Source organism: Lepidochelys olivacea (assembly GCF_965140295.1).
Source record: "Lepidochelys olivacea isolate rLepOli2 genome assembly, chromosome: 7".
In the NCBI taxonomy this organism is placed as follows: Eukaryota; Metazoa; Chordata; order Testudines; family Cheloniidae; genus Lepidochelys; species Lepidochelys olivacea.
This window is the reverse complement of record NC_140417.1, coordinates 112398966-112418414: the sequence shown is the minus strand read 5'-3', so window position 1 is coordinate 112418414 and position 19449 is coordinate 112398966. Positions and strand designations below refer to the sequence as shown.

The following is a 19449-nucleotide window of genomic DNA, read 5'->3' as shown; positions in this document are numbered from 1 at the left end:
AGGGTTAATGTTTTATTAACTCTGATTCTCATTGCTGCCTTTTGGTGCAACATAACAGTTGCTCCTTTTTGTGCAAAATATGGCAATTCCAGTAAATAAATCACAGAAGCTAAGTGCTTTGGGCAAACAAACACATGCCTTATCTCTTCCAGAGAAGCTGTGGAAAATGCATGATAAATTGCACATTTCAGAGAACATGTTATGTCACTGTGAAATAACTTTGATTCATGATTATGTATTTATCTTTAAACAACTGACAAACCTCAGGGTATCTAAATTATTATCATTTGCTCTATGCTTCTATAGTTTTTTGCTAGAGAATCTGAATGACTTACAGTAAGATACTGCCTCTGCTTTCTTAGTCTTAACATTCTATTAAAAATGCATCATTTGGAGGGCAAAAATAGAATTCCTACTGTATTTGATTTTGGATGAACTTCTGGTGAAAATGGTTAACAATAATATCATTTGAACCAATTCGTGTTTTGAAAGAAATTAGTGCAAACTCTAAACAGAAAAGGAGAGTGCTTGTTTTATGGGAGCTTTTATAGTACAATAGCAATATAAAATATATCAATTTTGACTTATGTTTTCTTCATCAAATAAATAAAAGGCATAATGGTAAATTTGTTTCTTGGAATTGTGTGCCTGCATACAATTACTTTTGCAAATAAAGATTTTACTTTCACTGTCTTTCTTAATAAGGGGATTAAGATTGTTGTTATTTTGTTTGTCACAAATAAGAGGGAAGGCCAGGAGAGGTGGCCTACACCAACTATTACTAATAGTTGTTTTGTTTGTTTTAAATGAGGGCCCAATCAGGATTGTGACCCCATTGTGCTGTGCGCAGTACAGATATATATTAAGACAGTCCATGCCCAGAAAAGCTTATTTATTGTTAATTATTTATTTTTTAAAATTTTTGTTTACTGTTTGTATTTCAGTAGCACCTAGAGACTCTAATTGAGATTGTCCTAACACACACTGAGAGACATTCCCTGGCCAAATGAGCTTACAATCTAAATAGACAAAGGTTAAAAGAAACAAGCACAGAGAGGTGAAGACCTTGCCAAGGTCACATAATAGGCTATAGACAGGGCCTACAGAATTCAAGTTTCCTGAATCCTGATCCAGTGGCCGATCCACTACATCAAACTACTTCCTATTAGTGTACAGTCTAACTCCGCACTTGCCTCTCTTACCCTCTTCTCCCCTTCCCATTCCCTTTTGCCCCCTTTCCCTTCAGTGTCCCCTCTCCCTTCATTTTTCTATCCATTTAGCTCATCCATTCATAACTAAACCTACTCCTGCAAAAAAATATTACTGTATGAACATGATTGTAATGGGATATGCTGTCCCTTTAAGCCTAAGGGGGACCAGGGATGTTGGTGTGAGCACAGGCTCAGGAACTGGCCGAAACAGGAAGAGAGGATGTGGAGTTAGCAGTGGGATGGGAAGATACCAGGACACTGTTACTTTAAGGCCCTGGAGCTGGAACTCTGTATTGCAGGGTTCCCCTCTCTGCTGGCCCATTGGGAGGAGCTTTCAGACTGAGAGGAGTATATATAAGAACATAAGAACGGCTATACTGGGTCAGACCAAAGGTCCATCAAACCCAGTATCCTGTCCTCTGACAGTGGCTAATGGCAGGTGCCCCAAAGGGAATGAACAGACAGGTTATTATCAAGTGATCCATGCCCTGTCACCCAATCCCAGCTTCTGACAAACAGAGGCTAGGGACAACATACCTGCCCATCCTGGCTAATAGCCATTGATGGATCTATCTTCCATGAAGCTATCTAGCTCCCTTTTGAACTCCATTATAGTATTAGCCTTCACAACACCTTCTGGAAAGGAGCTCCAGAGGTTGATCGTGTGTCTGTCAACCTGTGAAACTTCCCTCTCAGAACCAGGTGCACGCTGACAGAGCAAATAAGGCAGAACTGGAAGGCTAGGTTTCTGCTAGGCAGAATAAAGGCAACATGGTCAGTGGAAGCATAGTAGAAACTATGTTGGTGTTGTGATGGAACTTGAGTTTGGGACACTGAGGACTATCTTGAATTACTTTTGGGCTACTGACTCAGTTTCAGGGGCGGGCTGATGGTTACCCTGAGAACATCTACATGGATCTTCTAAGAGGGCAGATAGAGGATGCTATTGAAAATGCTTTGGCCACAAGAGGGAGCCAGGTGGACGGTGTCCTCTCTACACTGATTCCTGGGGGAATTCTGTGCCACTGTACACACGCAGAATTCATGTCACCTGCAGATTTTTTTCTCTGCAGAAAATAGATTATAATGGAGAGGTGCTGCAGTTACACCTTTTGCCCACCAGGGGATGCTGTGATGCCAGACGAGAGGGCAGCTGGCTCTGGGCCAGAGCAGCCAGCTGTGGAGAGGGAGGGGCAGTGGCAGCGGCAGCCTTCCTTGGAGCACCTTGGCCGCAGGGCCAAGTGAGGAGGGATATGGCATGGGATATGGGGGAGAAGACAGAGCGAGGCACATGGGGCTCTGGGGTGGGGGTCACATAGACTGGGGTTCAGAATGGCTAGTAGGGGTGACAGACTGGGGCAGGGGCACAGGAGCTAGTGGGGTGACAACATTGAGCCAAGGGCCGAATGGGAGTGGGGGTGAAGGATCACATGGGGATGGGGTAGCTGAGTGGGGGTGCAGGACCACATGGGGACAGGGTCAAGGGGTGCAGGGCCACGTGGGGACAAAGGGGAGGGGGGATGCAGGGACACAGGGAGGAGGGTGGCTGAGTGGGTGTTCAGGGACTCATGGGGATGGGGGAGGGAGTACAAGGACACAGTGGGATGGAGGAAGAGGGTGCAGGGACACATGGGGAAGGGGTGGCTCAATGGTGGTGCAAGGACACATGGGGATGGGGAGAGGAGTGCAGGGACAAATGGGGATGGAGGGAGAAGGGGTGACTGAGTAAGTGTGCAGGGACACAGGCAGATGTACCTGACTGAATGGGAGAGAACAGGAGTCAGCCAGGGTCTAACAATCCCTCCCCCACAAAAAAGTCTGTTCCATACTTCTTCCACCCACACCCAGCAACCCTCCAGGTTCACTCCCAGGCTCCTTCCAAGCAATTACTTCCCCCTCCCTCAGCTCCTCCATTACCCTTGACTCCCACAAGCCTCTGCACTGCTTCCAAGGGGTGCGGAAAATACGTTTCTGTATTGTAGTTCAAATGAATTATTACTCAAAGTTCTGTATTAATATGCTTAGTAAGGAATCTATTTGTCAAAAAACATTTCCTGAATCTTTTTTGTTGTCTGTATTGTTACAAACATACTTGCTGACTGGTATTTTGAAATCAATTGCCAAAATTGGCGTGATTATATATTCCTATTTTGACAAATAAAATATGCAGAATTTTGAAGAATTTTAAAATATTGTGTGCAGAATTTTTAATTTTTTTGGTGCAGAATTCCCCCAGGAGTAAGTGATGTTTGCCACCATTATATTGTTCATTCTACTCATAAGGTATAGCCCTTTCCCCCAGTCTTGTCTATTTAGACTGTAAGCTCTTTGGGGCATAAACTGTCTGCCACTGTATCTGAACAGTGCCTATCTCCTTTATTTTTCTTGTATGTCTTTGTTATGACAGGAGACGACTCCAGAGCTCCGGAAATAAGAGGCCAGATGCTTGGCTGGTGTGGATAATTATAGCTCTACTGAAGTCAGTGGAGTTACACCAGTTTACACAAGCTGAGGATCTGGGTCTGTTTTTTATCAGTTGCTCCTGGACCCCTGTTCAAAGGACCAGCAAAAACCTAGGCATGACAGAGGTCTCATTTTGAATTTAACTGCTGCAATTGGATGAATTTCATCTACATTCCTTTTGTAGATGCTACAAAAATCATAACTGTTCTTACATTGTGGGGGAGGAGGTTGGGGGGGAGGCAGATTCATCAGATGTGAGGGATTTTAATACATTTTGATTTGTTATCCACTAGATTATGCCAATCTTAAATTAGACTAGATTAGACTAAATACATCTACAAAAATGCCTCTAAAATATTTGCCACCTATGTACTGAAAATAACATTTATCTATTGTTAAATTTACTGCCGTTTGCTCTCAATTCTTATCTCCGCTGAACTGTAATAAATTTTGGTTACTTGGAGGTAGTTAAATAGAAACTAATAATTGATTTTCATGATGGAAGTGAATTTGTTTTCCTCCCTTTATATCCAGTAGTTTGCAGCATATTTAACTTGCCTAAACTATCATTCCTCTTAGTATATTTGAACCAGTTGACATTTATATATACTTTGTATTTTGCATGTAAATGGAAAAGTTTAATGGCTTTGAATCTCAAATCAGAACATTCAGCTTTCTCTCTTTTGCCTTGCAACATGACCGGCTCACTCTCTAAATATTTACAGACAAGAAAGAGAAATGAATACTTATGCTGATTTTGACCTAACATTTTCAGAAATATCCTCAGTGCTTGATTAAACATTTAAGCTCTGAAATGGGAAATTAGTGAGCACAAAATACGGAAACATGACTAATTGTAAATACTCCTTTTAGAACCTTATCACTTTTTGGCTTTGTATGCTGCTCTGTGTTCCTTCAGTTGCTAGAGGCTTGAGGCTTGGTTACTCAAGAAGACTATGGTTGCGACCATTTATTCCGATAGTTAATTTTAAATGAACAGGTTTATGAGACTAATAAAAGGAAAAGAGCTTTATAACTACACAAATCCATTGCCATGACAAGTATTGGGCTAGATTCACAAAGGGAGCTGTAGACTCAGTGCTACAATACCTAATGTGTCCTGACCCCAGGTGGCTTTCATAGCCCCAAGTCAGGCACCCAGGTTCCCTATATGATGCATTAGGAGAGCTACAAGCCTAAGAATGGGATTCACTAAAGCCAATATGCTGGGAGGGAAGTTGCCTGCTAAACTAGCCAAGAGGAAATGCTGAGAAGGGTGTGACCTAATACCCACCCCTCAAAGGGAATTAGGTCCTTAACTCTAGGTCAGGGAGAAATGCCTCCCTCCACTTAGGGTTCACAAACATGAACTCTTGCCTGGATTTAGGCGCCCAAGGCAAGTCAGCCTTTTGGTGTGCGTGCCTTTAAACCCAACAGAATCATTTTTTTCTCTTCTCCAGTGCCTATCATGCAGTGTTTGAGGCATTCACTTGGATCTTGATCCTGCTCCAAATCAGGCAGAATGGGGATTTGAATCCACCTCACTCACATTCCTTGTGAGTGCTCTAACCGCTGGGCTCTTTGGTATTAGGGGCCATCCCCTGCTGCTGCTGGCTGTGTTTTGTGGGAGGTCTGATCCCGTAGATGGCCTCTGAGAACACCTACTCGAGGAGGCCTACCGACAAGATAGGCAGGGAACACCTAGTTTGAAGATCCTGTCAGGGGTTAGGCACTGAGAAGCTCAGTGACGTCAGGATTTAGGCAATTTTGCACTTGTCCATTGGCAGAAATTTAGGCACCTTGAGTATTTTACCAACAGAAACCTAAGTGCCTAGGTACTTCAGGCACCTAAAGGGTTGAGCAACAACTGAGCAGGGACTTGGAGGATATAAATTTTGAATTTAGGTGCCTAAAGTGCCTCTAGCCCCTTGTGGATCTAATCCATGGTAGTCTCGGTTTTGTATGAAAGAAAGCATATCGAGGTGTCCACTACAAAAACAGCATTTGCCAACAGTTACTACACCTATTATTTAAGTGTTGACACTGAGCTCACTGCTGTGTATCACATGAAATCTGGGGAGTCCCTGCCCCAGAGAGCTCGCACACTAACCAAAGAAAACAAACAAAGGAGACAGACAGGATGCTGTGGAAAATCCAAGAGGGAATGACAAGATTTGTATATGTTTATGGACTGACTTATTTATTTATGACTAAGTTTATATCTGTCCATTTATTATTATTATTATTATTATTTTATTATTTTATTTTGTTGAGTCACTTCTTGTGGACATAGTGATAGAAGTGAGTCTTTTGGGGGGATAGAATGAAGGATTGTTGGTTGATGTGCAGGCCAGAAAAGGAGGGCATTCCATGGATAGAAAAAGACATGGATATAGTTATCAAAGAAATGGCTGGATGGGTCATCAGCATCATTGTGAGTGACACAGACTGGGTGACATGAAGTGAAACTAGATTATAGAGATATGCAGAGTTGGAGTTGTTTCACTCTGTTTTTTGTATTATGAAAATACGGGAAACATTGTGGTACTGTCTCTCAGATTCCACTGTACCAGGTCTGATCAAAAGCTGCTGTTTGCTGTGACTAAAGTTCACATCACTAAGTTTGTTGAGAAACAAACTGGTAAATACAATTTTCTGGTGTTTGTGATCATTTTTTCCATTAAATTAGATATGCAGTGTTGTCTATTAAAGCCCATATTTAAGTCAATTAAAGTGGGATGGTACAGTCTGTAAATGTGAGGGACTAGCTGAGAAAAGCAGTGTAGTCCAGCATCACTGGGCCTCAGATTAAAGTAGAAATGGAAAATAGTCTGTATCACACATTACAAAATTATCTTCTTTTTCAGGGCGCTCCTAAACCAATTGCCATTGAGCCTTGTTCAGGAAACAAAGCAGCGGTCCTTACTGTATTTTTATGTCTACCGAGAGGATCATCAGGAGTCCCACCTCCTGGTCAATCAGGTAAGAGTCACATTGGTAATCTTTAAGATTATAATCCTGCAAAGCAGTCTGCCTGGGAAGAATTCCAGTTTAATGGACTCAATGAGGACATAAGGGTCTGCCCAGACAAGTCACTTTTAGGATCAGGACCAGTAGATAATGGGTACTTTAGTATACCAGCTGATGAATTTTCATTATTAAGGTCACAGTTTAAATTTAATCTGATGTCTCAAGTGAAATGACCATGTATATTTCATACTAGTGAGCATTTTCCACTCAGCAGCTGAACACATCAGCTTCTTTTCAAGTTGCTTTGAACCAAGAGAAATTAAACAATCCTGACGTTACAGAATCCATTGAGTTTGCTTTGTGTTTCCAGTTAGGCCTGTCAATCTCTTTCAGTTAGAATGCTAGAATTTCCCAGAATGCCAGCCAAGTGAATGTAAGGGGTGTGTGAGTGTGTATATCTGCTTCATTAGTGAGGTGTTCACTTTGGAAATCATCCCAGATCACTTTAAATTGGCATTTCCATTATCAGGGAGCATTTCCCATTGTAATCCACCTCATCTGATTTGTGCCAGATTGTTCTACAAAACTGTGTTGTATCTATTCTTACAAAATGGCCTTGAACAGAAAATAGCTGTGTGTGCTCCATTAATCCTTTGAATGCTAAGTGTGACACTCTATATCTCGGGGGACCACCCTGTAACCCCCATATTCCTCATTTATATATATTGTAATATTGCATATAAAGCATACCATGTGAGGTATCAGAGGAAAGGTTATGATCTGCTGAAAGCCATTGCTCTTATCTAAATAGATATATCAATGCTTATGAAATGATAAGAATTGTGTTGTATGGTTTTCACTAAAAGATGCGGTGGGTTTGGGAAGTGCCCAGTTATGAGTTCTCCAGAGACAACAAGGGAGGTAACCAACGCCCGGGTGGGTGCTGAACAGATATCACCAACCATTGTCCAGCAGAGGAGTTACAATTCAATGACTCACTCACAGGAGACACACCGGGGTATTGCTTCACCTTGTGACTTAGCAATGCCCACCAGATATGCCTGGACTTGTGTTCTCCAAGCACATGGACTAAGGCTACAAAACAGAACACAGAGGCTACATGCTTTGCCTTTTCTCCTCCCCGCATCTATGCTGCAAGCAACAAGGACACTGAGAAGACTCAAATAGGGGAGAGTGGCCCAGGTTTCAAGGGTGAAACCTGTATACTATGAACTGCAATATGCAGTGGGGTGAGAAAAACTGCTTAATCTAGATGTTGCCCAGGCTAATAGGGTGGAGAGTTTAGACTGTCTGCTTATATTTTATTTTATTTTGGTAACCACTCTGACTTTTTGTCTATCACTTATAATCACTTAAAATTCATCTTTCGTAGTCAATAAACTTGTTTTACTGTTTATCTTTACCAGCAAGCTTGCCTGAAGCGTTTGGTAAATCTGCTCAGGTTTACAAAGGCTGGTGTATATCCACTTTCCACTTGTCTTGAGCAGTGCAAGATGGTATATTCCTGATGTACAAGGCTGGGAGCTGGGGGTATTCAGCTGGTGCCTTTCTCCGTGTGATTCATGAGTGGCTCTGGGAGCATCCATGCAATTTAGCTGGATGTGGGGCTCCACATGCTGTTGTGCTGAGTGATAACAATGCCTGGAGGAGCTTGCTGCCTCACTAGCAAAGCACTGTGAGAGACAGCCCAGGCTGGAGAGTTAAGGGGGCACAGCGGTGCCACAGTCCCAGGCTACACCCCAGGGATCCCGTCACAATAAGTATAATATATATTTTATTGTATTATATATAAAATGGTCATGACAAAAGAGTGAGCAGAGCAATCTGGCACAGATCAGATCAGGTAGATTATTATGAGAGTTGCTGCCAGATAATGGAAATGCTGTTTCAGAATTCACTGGGATGGTTTCCAAAATGACTACCTCCATAATGAAAAGTAAGCTGTGTAGTATGTGCTAGACAGTGTGGTTTATGAATAACTTGTACTCTTAAACAGCCAAAACTATATCCTCTTAACCTTCAAAAATCCATTTGAGATTAAAAAGTATTGAATAATAACGATGGGCAGAATTGGTTGCCCAGTGAATAAATCAGCAGGACCAATAGTTATTTCTTAGCCTTTTGGGGCTGATCACTATCTGTTATATTAAAGATTCCTTTCTCTCCTTTAGCTACGGGATGAGGATTTAGTTTTTCAGATGCCACTGCTTTTTTGTTGGAATATCTTTTCTGGAAGTGTGATGTAAATAGGGGTGATACTGTGGGGCATGGTGATCAGGGAGAAGGGCGCATAGAACGTATCTGGTTCACATGTTAACAAAATGAAGCAAAGACATAATCATGATTAAAGCTCTTACTTGTTTTCTTCTTAAAACAGAAATCTAAGATAAGAAAAAAATAAAGGTAATTTCTGAAACCTGAGATTAAGATGTTTCTCAGTGTTTTTTATTTTTATTTATTTACCCATGATGTTTAGCTATAGTAAAAACAGTATTTGGCAAGTTATTTTCGAACCAACTTTGCTTCACCTTTTGCTATTTTAAAGAATAATCACCACACTGTGCTGTGATTCACTGGTCACCAAAAGAATGTAATTTTCAAAATAGGAGTTAAGTACAAAAGTGTAGGTGCGCCATTTTGAACATTTGAGTTTACATGGAGTAAACCATATTTATGTTTTTACAGTTGAAAAATGACATTGTCTCCTGCTTCTGCTTTATTTTATTACTTGTTCTATGTTCCACTAGCTTCACAAGTAAATATTTCAACAATATTCCTTTGTTTATTACTAGATTCGTTGTCAGCCTTTTAATGTTTATAAATCTGTGAAATTTTAAAATCCCTTCAGCAGCTTTCATTTCGTTCAGGGTCAAAAGAGAACAAAACTGCTTGATGTTTGCAACTGTGCCGATTCATCCATTAGATTATATTGCTGTAATCTTTTTTCTTAAGTGTAATGAATTTTGGTACTTGTGGACTGCTATCACTGTATGTAGTCATGCATAAGGTAGGCAGAAGCTATTATGCAAGTTTCTTGGGATACCTGTAGCTCTGCTAATTCATTTCATTCCTGTCCTGCAGCACTACCTGCTGTTTCATTCTTCCTGGGAGCAGACACTGCCAACTGTGCCAAGCTGTTTGAAATTATATGGAGCTTTGTGCTGTTAACATATGTTTGCTATGCAGTCAGTTTCCCTTAAGACCAAAGCTAAGTTAAAACAGTGAGGCTCAGGTTGAGGGAAATTGTACATGCAATAATTATACAACACCAAATAATCTTAGATTATTATGTTACTTGTATATAATCTCCCTAGAGCTCTTTATATGCATTTTAGGATAAAACTGTCATTGAAGCAAATAATTTTTTAACAATTATAAAATAAGATAATAATGTTGGTTCTCATTTTATAACAGAAGAATGTGGGGTTTATTACTAATGAGCTTATACTGTAAAGTGTTGGAATAGAATACATATTTTTTTTATTCTTAATTTTAAAAATCCCAGTAGTCAGGAGGCCTAATTCTTCTCTCAGATGTCCAGGCAAACTTCTTATTGAAGTCAATGGAGTTGTATCCCTGTCTTTGAGTACAGAAGGGTACAGGATCCAAACAAGTTTGTTGGGCACATATTGAAAGTAACTGTGATGGGGTGTTCACCACCCTTCCCCCTCCCCCCAAATAGAGTAATATAGGTCACAATGGACCAATTAACCTTACCTGCTGCACCTGGAGGGAAGCCAGTGATTGTTAAGCACTAATTGAAGATGAAGCCCAGCTGTGAGAGGAGCTGGGCCAGGTGTATAAAGTCAGAAAGTGAGAGCAGAAAGGGGCTGCAGGGAGGAGGTCTACAGTCACTTCCTAGTTGGAAAGAGAGTTGGACAGGGTCAAGGAGGATATCCAGAGAGAGAGAGTAAGTGCTGGGGTCCTGTCCTGACTAGGTTTTCTCACAAGAGGCCGAAAAGGCCACAGTGTGAGTAGCTGAGGGAAAGGGGTTCCAGATGGGCAAGAACTAATTCTCAGATCTAGCCACAAGGAGGTGCACGTGGGGGTCAGTGGAACCTCTTCACATAAGCACTAATTAAAAAATAAGATTAGCCTGGATTTGAGGAGAAATGAGAACTAAATCCCTGGTGAGGGATATCAGTAAGCTGCAGATCAAGGAAAATTTACTGTGATAGAAATTAATTTTTAGTAGCAAATTTGCTGAACAGATCACACACCTTCTCTGGTTCCTTAGCTGTGTCTCCTGAGTTGCTTTGTAGCATAGCATCAATATTAAAATTCAATGTTCAAGCAAAATAGCTGTTCTCTGTACAATGCATACATACATCACGATAAGAAAAATAGCTTGTTCTAAGACACATTTTACTGTACAGTGGAGGCCAGAGATCATTCACTACTGTTATAATCTCTGACCTTTGACTTTAAGTACCCTAAATGCTTAATTGTACCAAGGGAGAACTGTTAGTGAGGGCAGCTATATGCAAGGTTCTAACAAGGACTAAATTATACATCAGAAATGGTATGGGCAGTAAACTAAACAAATCTCACAATAAGAATGTGAGAGATAAGAGGATAACACATGAACTGTTTATAAAAAAAGATGCCAAAGATATGAGCAAGTGAAACACTACAGTAATGGTCTCTATGGGGGTGTAATTTCTAAAGTTCACTAACATATTGTGCATTAATTGGTCCATGTAGACCCTGCTGGTGTGCACTAAAGGTTCCCTCATGAGCTTTAACATAGTACTTTTTCAAACAGCACTATTAAAACACACCAATAGGGTCTATACATATCAACTAATCTGTAACATATTAGTTTGCTGTACAGTTCTCACTCCTGTAGAGTGCATTACCCCACCATGCAGATTAGCCCTAAGAAATTACTAATTCAAGGCTTGAATGCATCGTTCTGGTGATATGCTGAACAACATTGAGAGAATAATCTAGCAATGAAATAAATTCTCTAGAATGAAGAACAGAGCCCATGTTGTGATGAACAGTAAAACCAACAAGAACTCACACTTTGGGGTATAACATTACTGGACAACGTTCATGAAACTGTGACAAATGTTGGCATGTTCCTTGGAGCTGACCAATAAATAACATAGTCAAAGAAAAATGAAAAGAGAAAGCGAATAATGCAGTATGATATTTCTTTAAAAATAAAGATTTCAGAGTGAGAAAGAAAGATGCAAATGATGTAAAAACAAGTTCCCTTTCCAGCAACAAACACCCACTATTATAGCTGGGGCTGGCAGTAGTGCCTCTTCAGCTTGCCTGACACTTCTCATTATAAGAACCTGATTTCACTTGCTTATAACATTGCCAAACTTTGACCGTTTGGGCTGAAGTTTTATATGCTGTGTGTTTGCCTTAGACTTGTTTTGTTGTTGTTGTTGTTGTTTTTTTTTTTTTTTTTTAATTTTCAGCCAAAATCATCCCACTAGCCTCACAGAGCAACTAAATATGCTCCACCCCCATAGCCATGGTGGCAACACTGGGCATTTTCTTTGATGGCCACTCTCAGTTCTCCAGGCCAGAGAGGAGTGAGCACTGGAACTGAGAGCAAGGAATCTGACTATCGTGTGTTATTAATGACCTCCCCGCCCCCACTGGGCTCAGATAGCATGGAGGAGGAAGCCGTCTGATTCAAATGCAGAGGGGACAAAAGCCAGGCCATGGGAGATGAAAAACAGTAGATTGTAGCAAGGAGTCTAGTGAGACTAGGACTCGGGGTTGGGGAGAAAACCTAGGACTGTGTGAGCAAGGAGGTTGCAAAAGGGAGTCAGAAGCTGACTGGGCGGGAAGGGGGGAGGTTAAGAACCAGCAGAATGGGAGGCTGGGAATGGTTGGACAAAGAGCCTAGGACTTGGAGTCCAGGTGGGGGAGAGGAGGCTTTGGATTCTTTGGGCCAGGGGACTGGAAGTGGGGAGGCTAGGGAAATAGGAGTGGGGGACTGGGAACCAATTGGCTGGAGTTGACAGGGGAGACACAGAAATCAGATAAGGTAGGTGTGGAGAGACGCAGGCAACCTTAATTCTGACATTTCCAAAGTTTTGAATGCTTGACTTTGCAACTTTAATGATGTTCTTTTAATGTAGTTTGTGTGTAATATATACATACGTTGGATATAAGGGTAATAAGTCAAAGGATAAGCATCCCATAGCTACATATAAGAACACTTATTTGCAGGTGTGAATCAACAATAAAATAAAACATGCTTATTAATGAAAAAGCTTGTAATAAAATAGTTTTAACAGTGGGAGTTCTGGAACCCATCCAAGTTTTGGAAGCTACTTAGGGACTTCCTGGTGCAATGCCTATAATTATGAATGACAGATATAAAGTTAAGTAGACTTCTTCAGTGTTGTTACCTAAAAGCTATTTTTTGATATTTTAGAATCAAAAATAGAACTTCACAACATTCTGGACACATTGGATATAGTATTCAATCCCATTTAATCTACAAGCTACAGTAGAATCATAGTACAATAATTTATTGATTCTATCTGCCTCTTCCCTTTACCATCATAATAAAAAATGATTCATTAAGTGTTCTACAAGACAGTTAGCTCTGGATAGGGGTCTCTTAACAAGAATGTTTGCTTGATTTCTTGATTAAAATGCAAAGAAATGGTGATCCCTATCATTAGACACATGAATGTAAAAACTATGTTAATTGTGAGGAGTTGTAGCATATTACATTTCAAGACATAATACAAAAATAATTCTGATACTTGGAAACAAAAACTCATTAAGATTTTGTAATTGTTTGAAAAAATGTTTAGGCCCAGTCAAACATTCATACTTGTACATGTAACTCATTGTGCAATTCAGTGGGGCTGCTAATGCACCTCTGAGGCACCAGTAGATCCTCAGCACTTTTAGTTGCCACAAAAATGTTTTTGGCTGAAAACTTAATATCCTAAAAACTTAATATTTACTAATAAAATAATAAATGTAAATGTATGATGATCATAGTATCGGATCAAGAAGATCTTCCAATGAAAAATGTTAGTAAATGATGTTGATAGGAATAAGCTGTTACCAAACAAATGCAGAGGATGGTGGCTGCAATGCATGTTGATATCTTTGTGCTGAATCTGTGATGGCCTTTTTTCTAGTTGGAAGGTGTTTATAATGGCAGTGCAGACCCTGAGAGAAGTGAAAATACACAACAAATTAATGCAAAAGCAGTATAATGCAACAAAAGTGAAATGATTACAATAATATATATAAAATGACAATTCACTAAGGGCTTGAACCACAGTGCCAATGCACAGTGTTTCACATATGAGCAAGGTAAACAGATGGGAACCACAAGAAGAACAGTAGAATCGAATCTGCATTAATGAGTGCTGCTTTGTTGCCGCTGCGTTACTCCAGCCTCTTTTTTTACTTTGCTCCTTGGAGTGTAAGGGAAAAGGTGTGCAAAGAGTTTAAGGCGTATTTCTATTCAGTGCAGAAGACTATGCATAGTCCTTGATTTTATTTGTGGCTATGTGTAGCCTCTGTTCACACTTGCACTGGAACGCAACAGCCTTGTATCAAATAGTAAATCTCTAATGCAATTTTGTTTTACAAGTAGATATTTTAGTAGCTTTCCTAATACATGGTGATTGTACAAATGATTCTTTGGCTGATATATGTATTTAAGTGTACTATATGATATGCATTAAGCATTTATTTAGTGTCACACATGTCCACAGTACTTTAAAAAACACAGAATAAGACTTCGTACCTCAAGACAAAACTGAAGATGGTAGTTAAGAGTAGTAAGGGAAGCATAATTGGTGACTATTAGTATAGGAAAGATATATTCAAGAAGCTAGTTATAAAGAAGGATTTGAAGGACAGGCAGGGAATAAAATGGGAGATGCTTCTAAGCATAGAGGTAAACATGAAAGCAAAGCATAGAGAGCATAAAGGAAACAATAAATAAAGAGAATTGAGAGGAGCAAGAGGAAATAAGAGTGGAGGTGTAGGTGGGAAGAAGATTTTATAGTGCAATGAAGGGCAGAACAAGAAGCCTTGAATAAGATGCTTTAGAGCAGGGGTCAGCAACCTTTGGCACCCGGTCAGTCAGGGTAAAGCCGCTGGCGGGCCGGGCCAGTTTATTTATCTGGAGCGTCTGCAGGCATGGAGTCCTGCAGCTCCCACTGGCTGCGGTTCGCCATTCCTGGCCAATCGGAGCTGTGGAAAGCGGCACAGGCCGAGGGACATGCTAGCCACTGCTTCCCACAGCTCCCATTGGCCGGGAACGGCGAACCGCAGCCAGTGGGAGCTGCGGGGCTCCATGCCTGCAGACGCTCCAGATAAACAAACTGTCCCGGCCTGCCAGCGGCTTTACCCTGATGGGCTAGGTGCCAAAGGTTACTGACCCCTGACTCAGTCTGTTCATATCCCCACTCTGCCTGAGCTGGAGCAGGGATTTTAATCTGACTCTGTCAGATCCCAGGGGAGTGGCCTTGCCCCTGGGCTATAGAGTCATTTTCACTCTTTTGCTGGCCCAATGAATATTTAAGTATTTATGCAAAATGAAACAGCTTCAAGCAGAGAGGCTGAGAGAGACCCACCACAGAGTACCTGATAGTCTACTAGTAAGGGCATTTACCTGAGAGGTGGGAGACCTGAGTTTAAGTTCCTCCTCTGAATCAGAAAGAGTGGGGAGATTAACCCTGGTCTCCCACATCCTGGGTGCATGTTCTAACTAGTAGGCTTCTGGGTATCCTAGAGGACATCACTGGCAGTAATTTAGGTGCCTAAAAGTTTAGGAGGGGGTTTTGAGGATCTAGATTTTGGACTTAGGTGTTCATGGACCTAAAGACCTTTGTAGATCTAGGTGGTTGACCCTGCAACGTCATTTCACATCTTACCTTCTAAAGGCACATTGTTTTATGCATTTGACCAGGAGTTCTTGTCACAAATCTGTCCATGGTAGGGCGCCCCCATTAGACTATGTGGGGAGTACACACACATGATCCAGTTGCTCCATCTCCACCCCTGTGGGTACTACAGGACATCTTTCCAGCAGGCTGGCACTCACCTTTTGTACAGGGCCTCTCAGCTGTCTCATCCCCTCTCTGTGTTCCCAGTGATGCCACCAAACAATCCATAATCAACAAGAGGGATTAAGCAACAGAAAGGTAAAGGAAAAACTTGTAAGCAATTCCTTCCAGGATATGGCCTCTCTTACTTCAGAGGGACTCTGGGAGTATCAATGTCCATTTCAGAGTTAACTGGACCCCAGTGCAAGCCTCAATTTTTCCCCCTTTAACTCCGGGGTTCTTCACCCTCCTTCTGTGAGTGCAGGGGCTCTGTAGACTGTCGGTCCTTTCTCCAAAGCAGGAGACGCTGAACATTATATTCTTTCCCTGGCATGTCCCTAACTGAGTGGAGTTCCCTCTTTTTAACTCCTCCTGCAGTCTTGGCATAATTTGCAGGTACAGCAGGGCAAAGATACTCTAGCCCAAAGCAGCTCTGTAACCTCTTCCATGCTAGTGCAGGGTTTATTTATCCTGTCACAACTCTCTGTATTAGATGCTTATTTTGAATGTCTCTGTGAATAACATACAGTGTCTTCAGGGATACTTATCCTTACTGTTATAGATTGTGTGCATCTTGAACCTAATCCATCTCTCTTATCTATGGTATGTTTAGGGCACACATCACCATGCTCTGAAGGATATTGTATCTCAGTTACCACAGTACCAGTGGAGTGTTCAAAAAAGTTCAAACAAATTTCCGAAAATGTGTGAGAGAAAATCAGAATTACCTTGATAGGAATTTAGGGTTAGACATGAACATTAAAATCATTATTAGAATTGATTAAGAAGTGACTTCAGGTTACAGATATTCAGAAATCATTATGTCTCTGACAACTCGTTTGTAATGTAAAGAAGTCAAGTCTGGAGCTGTCCTTTTCAGTTCTCTGTAGCTACTTTGCAAATCAGCTCTCTGTGTAATGGTGTGTGGACATTTTGTGCTCATCTATTCTGGAGATCATCTTACTGAAAGGGTTGCTTTCTCATACCAAGTAAGACCTATTTTTAGGTGTAACTCTATTCCTTCACTGCTTAGTTCCCTTCCTCCTTTCTGTATCAAATGAAGGAACAAACTTTGTTTATAGCATTAATACTTTGAGGAGACACACATTTGTAAGTGACAGATGGTGCTAATGCTTGCTTTAAAAAAATTTATGTTAATACCAAACAACAAAGTAAATCAACAGGATTCTTCCACTATCAGTAGCAAAATAATAATAATAATTTTTTTTTTGCAACCTGCAGGGTAAAATCTTTAAATAAAAAGCATTAAAATTTGCAGCACATCCATATTAGAGCTGATGAAGTAGCTGTACATTGATTTGGTTTGGCCTTACTTTTAGAATTTGAGGTAGTTCTGTTGTAAATGAGTTTTAAAATCAATCTAGCTATATTACCTTGATTTCTTTGTATTTCTCAAACACTTATCTGGAAAGGAGATAAGCACTTTAATCTGAAGAGCAACGTACAGCATAATGTAGGTTATGTATCTTCCACAAAGTTGGGCAAGAGTAGTTCAATAGCTGGCAAGTAAAGGTTATATGCAGCATCACCAGCAGTTTTAAGAAAAAGGCACATGTGGTTGTTTTTGCAATAATACACTGGTATTTCAAATGTAACGGGGACTTAGTTTAATAAGAGGCCTATTAATAAAAACAGTAAGAAAACTTTAACTTTCTACCACAAGTTACTCATGATCCAAACCAAAACTTTTACTGACCTTCCACAGTCCTGGGACCTGATTTTTTCCCCCTGCTTTGGACCTTGCTGCATCATTTAAGCCCCAGTCTGCAAATGCTTAGGTATATACTCAACTTTACACACATAGTCGCCTGTTAAAGTTAAGCCCACATGTAAAAGTTCCCAGGACTGGGGCATTATACCTGTGTAAAGTGAGTGTAAGAGACTACTACATCAGAATAGTAGCATTTTTATGTGTAAATGACTACACAAGATATCAGGCAGTAATGGAACAGCCGCTAGTGTTTTTATCTTACAAGAAAATTAGCACCAATACATACAGAGGTGGCATCTTTCTTCGTCATCATTGAAATATAAGTGTTTTTCTTTGTATTTTCAGAAATAACCTAGTGTTTTCTCATTAGGCATGTTAGGCCTTGTCTACACGATAGAGTTTTGTTGACAAAAGTTATGCTGCTTTAATTAAACCTTTGTTGCATGTCCACATAAAGTTCCTTGGGTCAGCAGAGCACTTCCACACTAGCAGCTCTTGCATCGACACAGAGAGTAGCTATCCAACTGTGCAGTTGGTCGCAGGATGCTTTGGGAAGGGTTTGCAATGCCTCATGGGGCAGGTACGGCATCACATGGTGCAGGTTTCTCAATCACATCTTTCCATGGGCATCCTACTAGATTGCCAGCTGCTTTTCCACTGAAGTGTATGTGGGGTGAGGGGGAAAGAATTTGTGACACAGAGTGTGTATGTGAGGGTGGGACAGAGACACAGTGTGTGTTGGGGAGTGTGTGTGTGTTGGGGGAGAGTGAGTGTGTTGGCATGCCGTCTCTTTAAGTTCAGACAGCAGCCTGAGCAACCAATCCTGAGACAGGAGACGGGGACACCCCCAGCACATCAGCCCCTGGTTCTGCACAGCAATCTTTATCCCTTCCCCCCTGCAGCAGCACCCCGCATTGTTCTCCCAGAGCCACCGCCGCTGCTGGGAGCCCTGTCCTCAGCAGCTCTGTGAGCTCTCTAGGCTGAGGAATGTCAAAGCTTCCCAAAACTTTGAAAGGGGAGGGGCACTTGCCTGCATAGCTAGAGGCAGTGCAGCCGAGTTCAAAACAGTGGGCAAAGTGGGCACTGTGGGATACTGGGAGAGGTGAGTTATGGCGACATAACGAATGGCAGCATCTACACTGATGCTTTCTCACTTCAGCTTTGCTGGAAAAAGCTCTATGCCTCTCGTTGAGGTGGTTTTATTTTGTCAGCAAAACAGGAATTTTGCTGCCAAAAGTAGCTTTGTAGTGTGTACAACTACACTGTTTTGTCAACAAAACTGCCTTTTGCCAACAAAACTGAGTAGTGCAAACAAGGCCTTACATTACGTTTCCTAACGTTACTAAGCATCTAAATGCTCAAGGGCATAGATCTCACATTCAAAATATGAGAGAGTCTCAATCTACCAGCATAGGAAAATAAGATTAACGTCCACTTACTATAATTGATAGGCTGGCAAACAAGTTACATTTACAAGTACTCAGGTTTTTCAGTGATTCGTTCAACTTTTCTCTAACAAAATTGAAGAAGAAAATTATTCCAACAGAAAATATAAAAGCAAAACAAACATCAAGCTTTCTGCTTCAACTGACATGCAAAAAGGTCCCTCATCTAAAGAAATATGTTCACAGTTTTTCCTCAGATATATCTGTTGTAGCTTTGTGACTGTAAAAGAAAGTCAATAAAATATGATGGAGAAAATGATACACAATTCTGAAAGAATTGTGGAAGATTTAGCTACACAACTCTCATTAATGTCAATGGGAGTTGCATAGGAACATAGGACTTACCATACTGGATCAGACCTGTGGTCCTTGTAGCCCAGTATCTTGTCTCTGACAGTAGCCTGTGTTAGATGCTATAATGGAAGGTGCAAGAAACCGAACCTTAGGCAGATATTCCCTACACTAGGATTCCTTCTAAACCTTTTATTAAGAAATTGGCTTCAGCCCTGATGTATGAGATTTAATATCGCATTCCAAAATTTGTCAGCATTATC

The 19449-nt window shown here is 40.9% G+C and overlaps 1 protein-coding gene and 1 long non-coding RNA gene across 5 annotated transcripts in view; one reads left to right on the top strand and one right to left on the bottom strand.

Annotated features, from left to right (window-relative positions):
- The window catches only part of ATRNL1 (attractin like 1), a 1099511-nt gene that overhangs the window by 999858 nt on the left and 80204 nt on the right, over nucleotides 1-19449 (top strand). For all 3 annotated transcript variants that reach the window (XM_084633632.1, XM_084633634.1, XM_084633633.1), the window contains exon 29: nucleotides 6542-6656. In XM_084633632.1, the coding sequence (XP_084489758.1) occupies nucleotides 6542-6656 (115 nt within the window). The remainder of the gene's footprint in view (nucleotides 1-6541; nucleotides 6657-19449) is intronic.
- Nucleotides 1-19449, bottom strand: part of LOC311523541 — a 58075-nt gene that overhangs the window by 17075 nt on the left and 21551 nt on the right. Inside the window, exons 2-3 of one of the 2 annotated variants that reach the window (XR_014712359.1) lie at nucleotides 19241-19308; nucleotides 13720-13826 (exon numbers count right to left, since the gene is read on the bottom strand). This is a non-coding gene — a long non-coding RNA (uncharacterized lncRNA). The remainder of the gene's footprint in view (nucleotides 1-13719; nucleotides 13827-19240; nucleotides 19309-19449) is intronic. The other variant, XR_014712360.1, reaches the window with a different exon arrangement.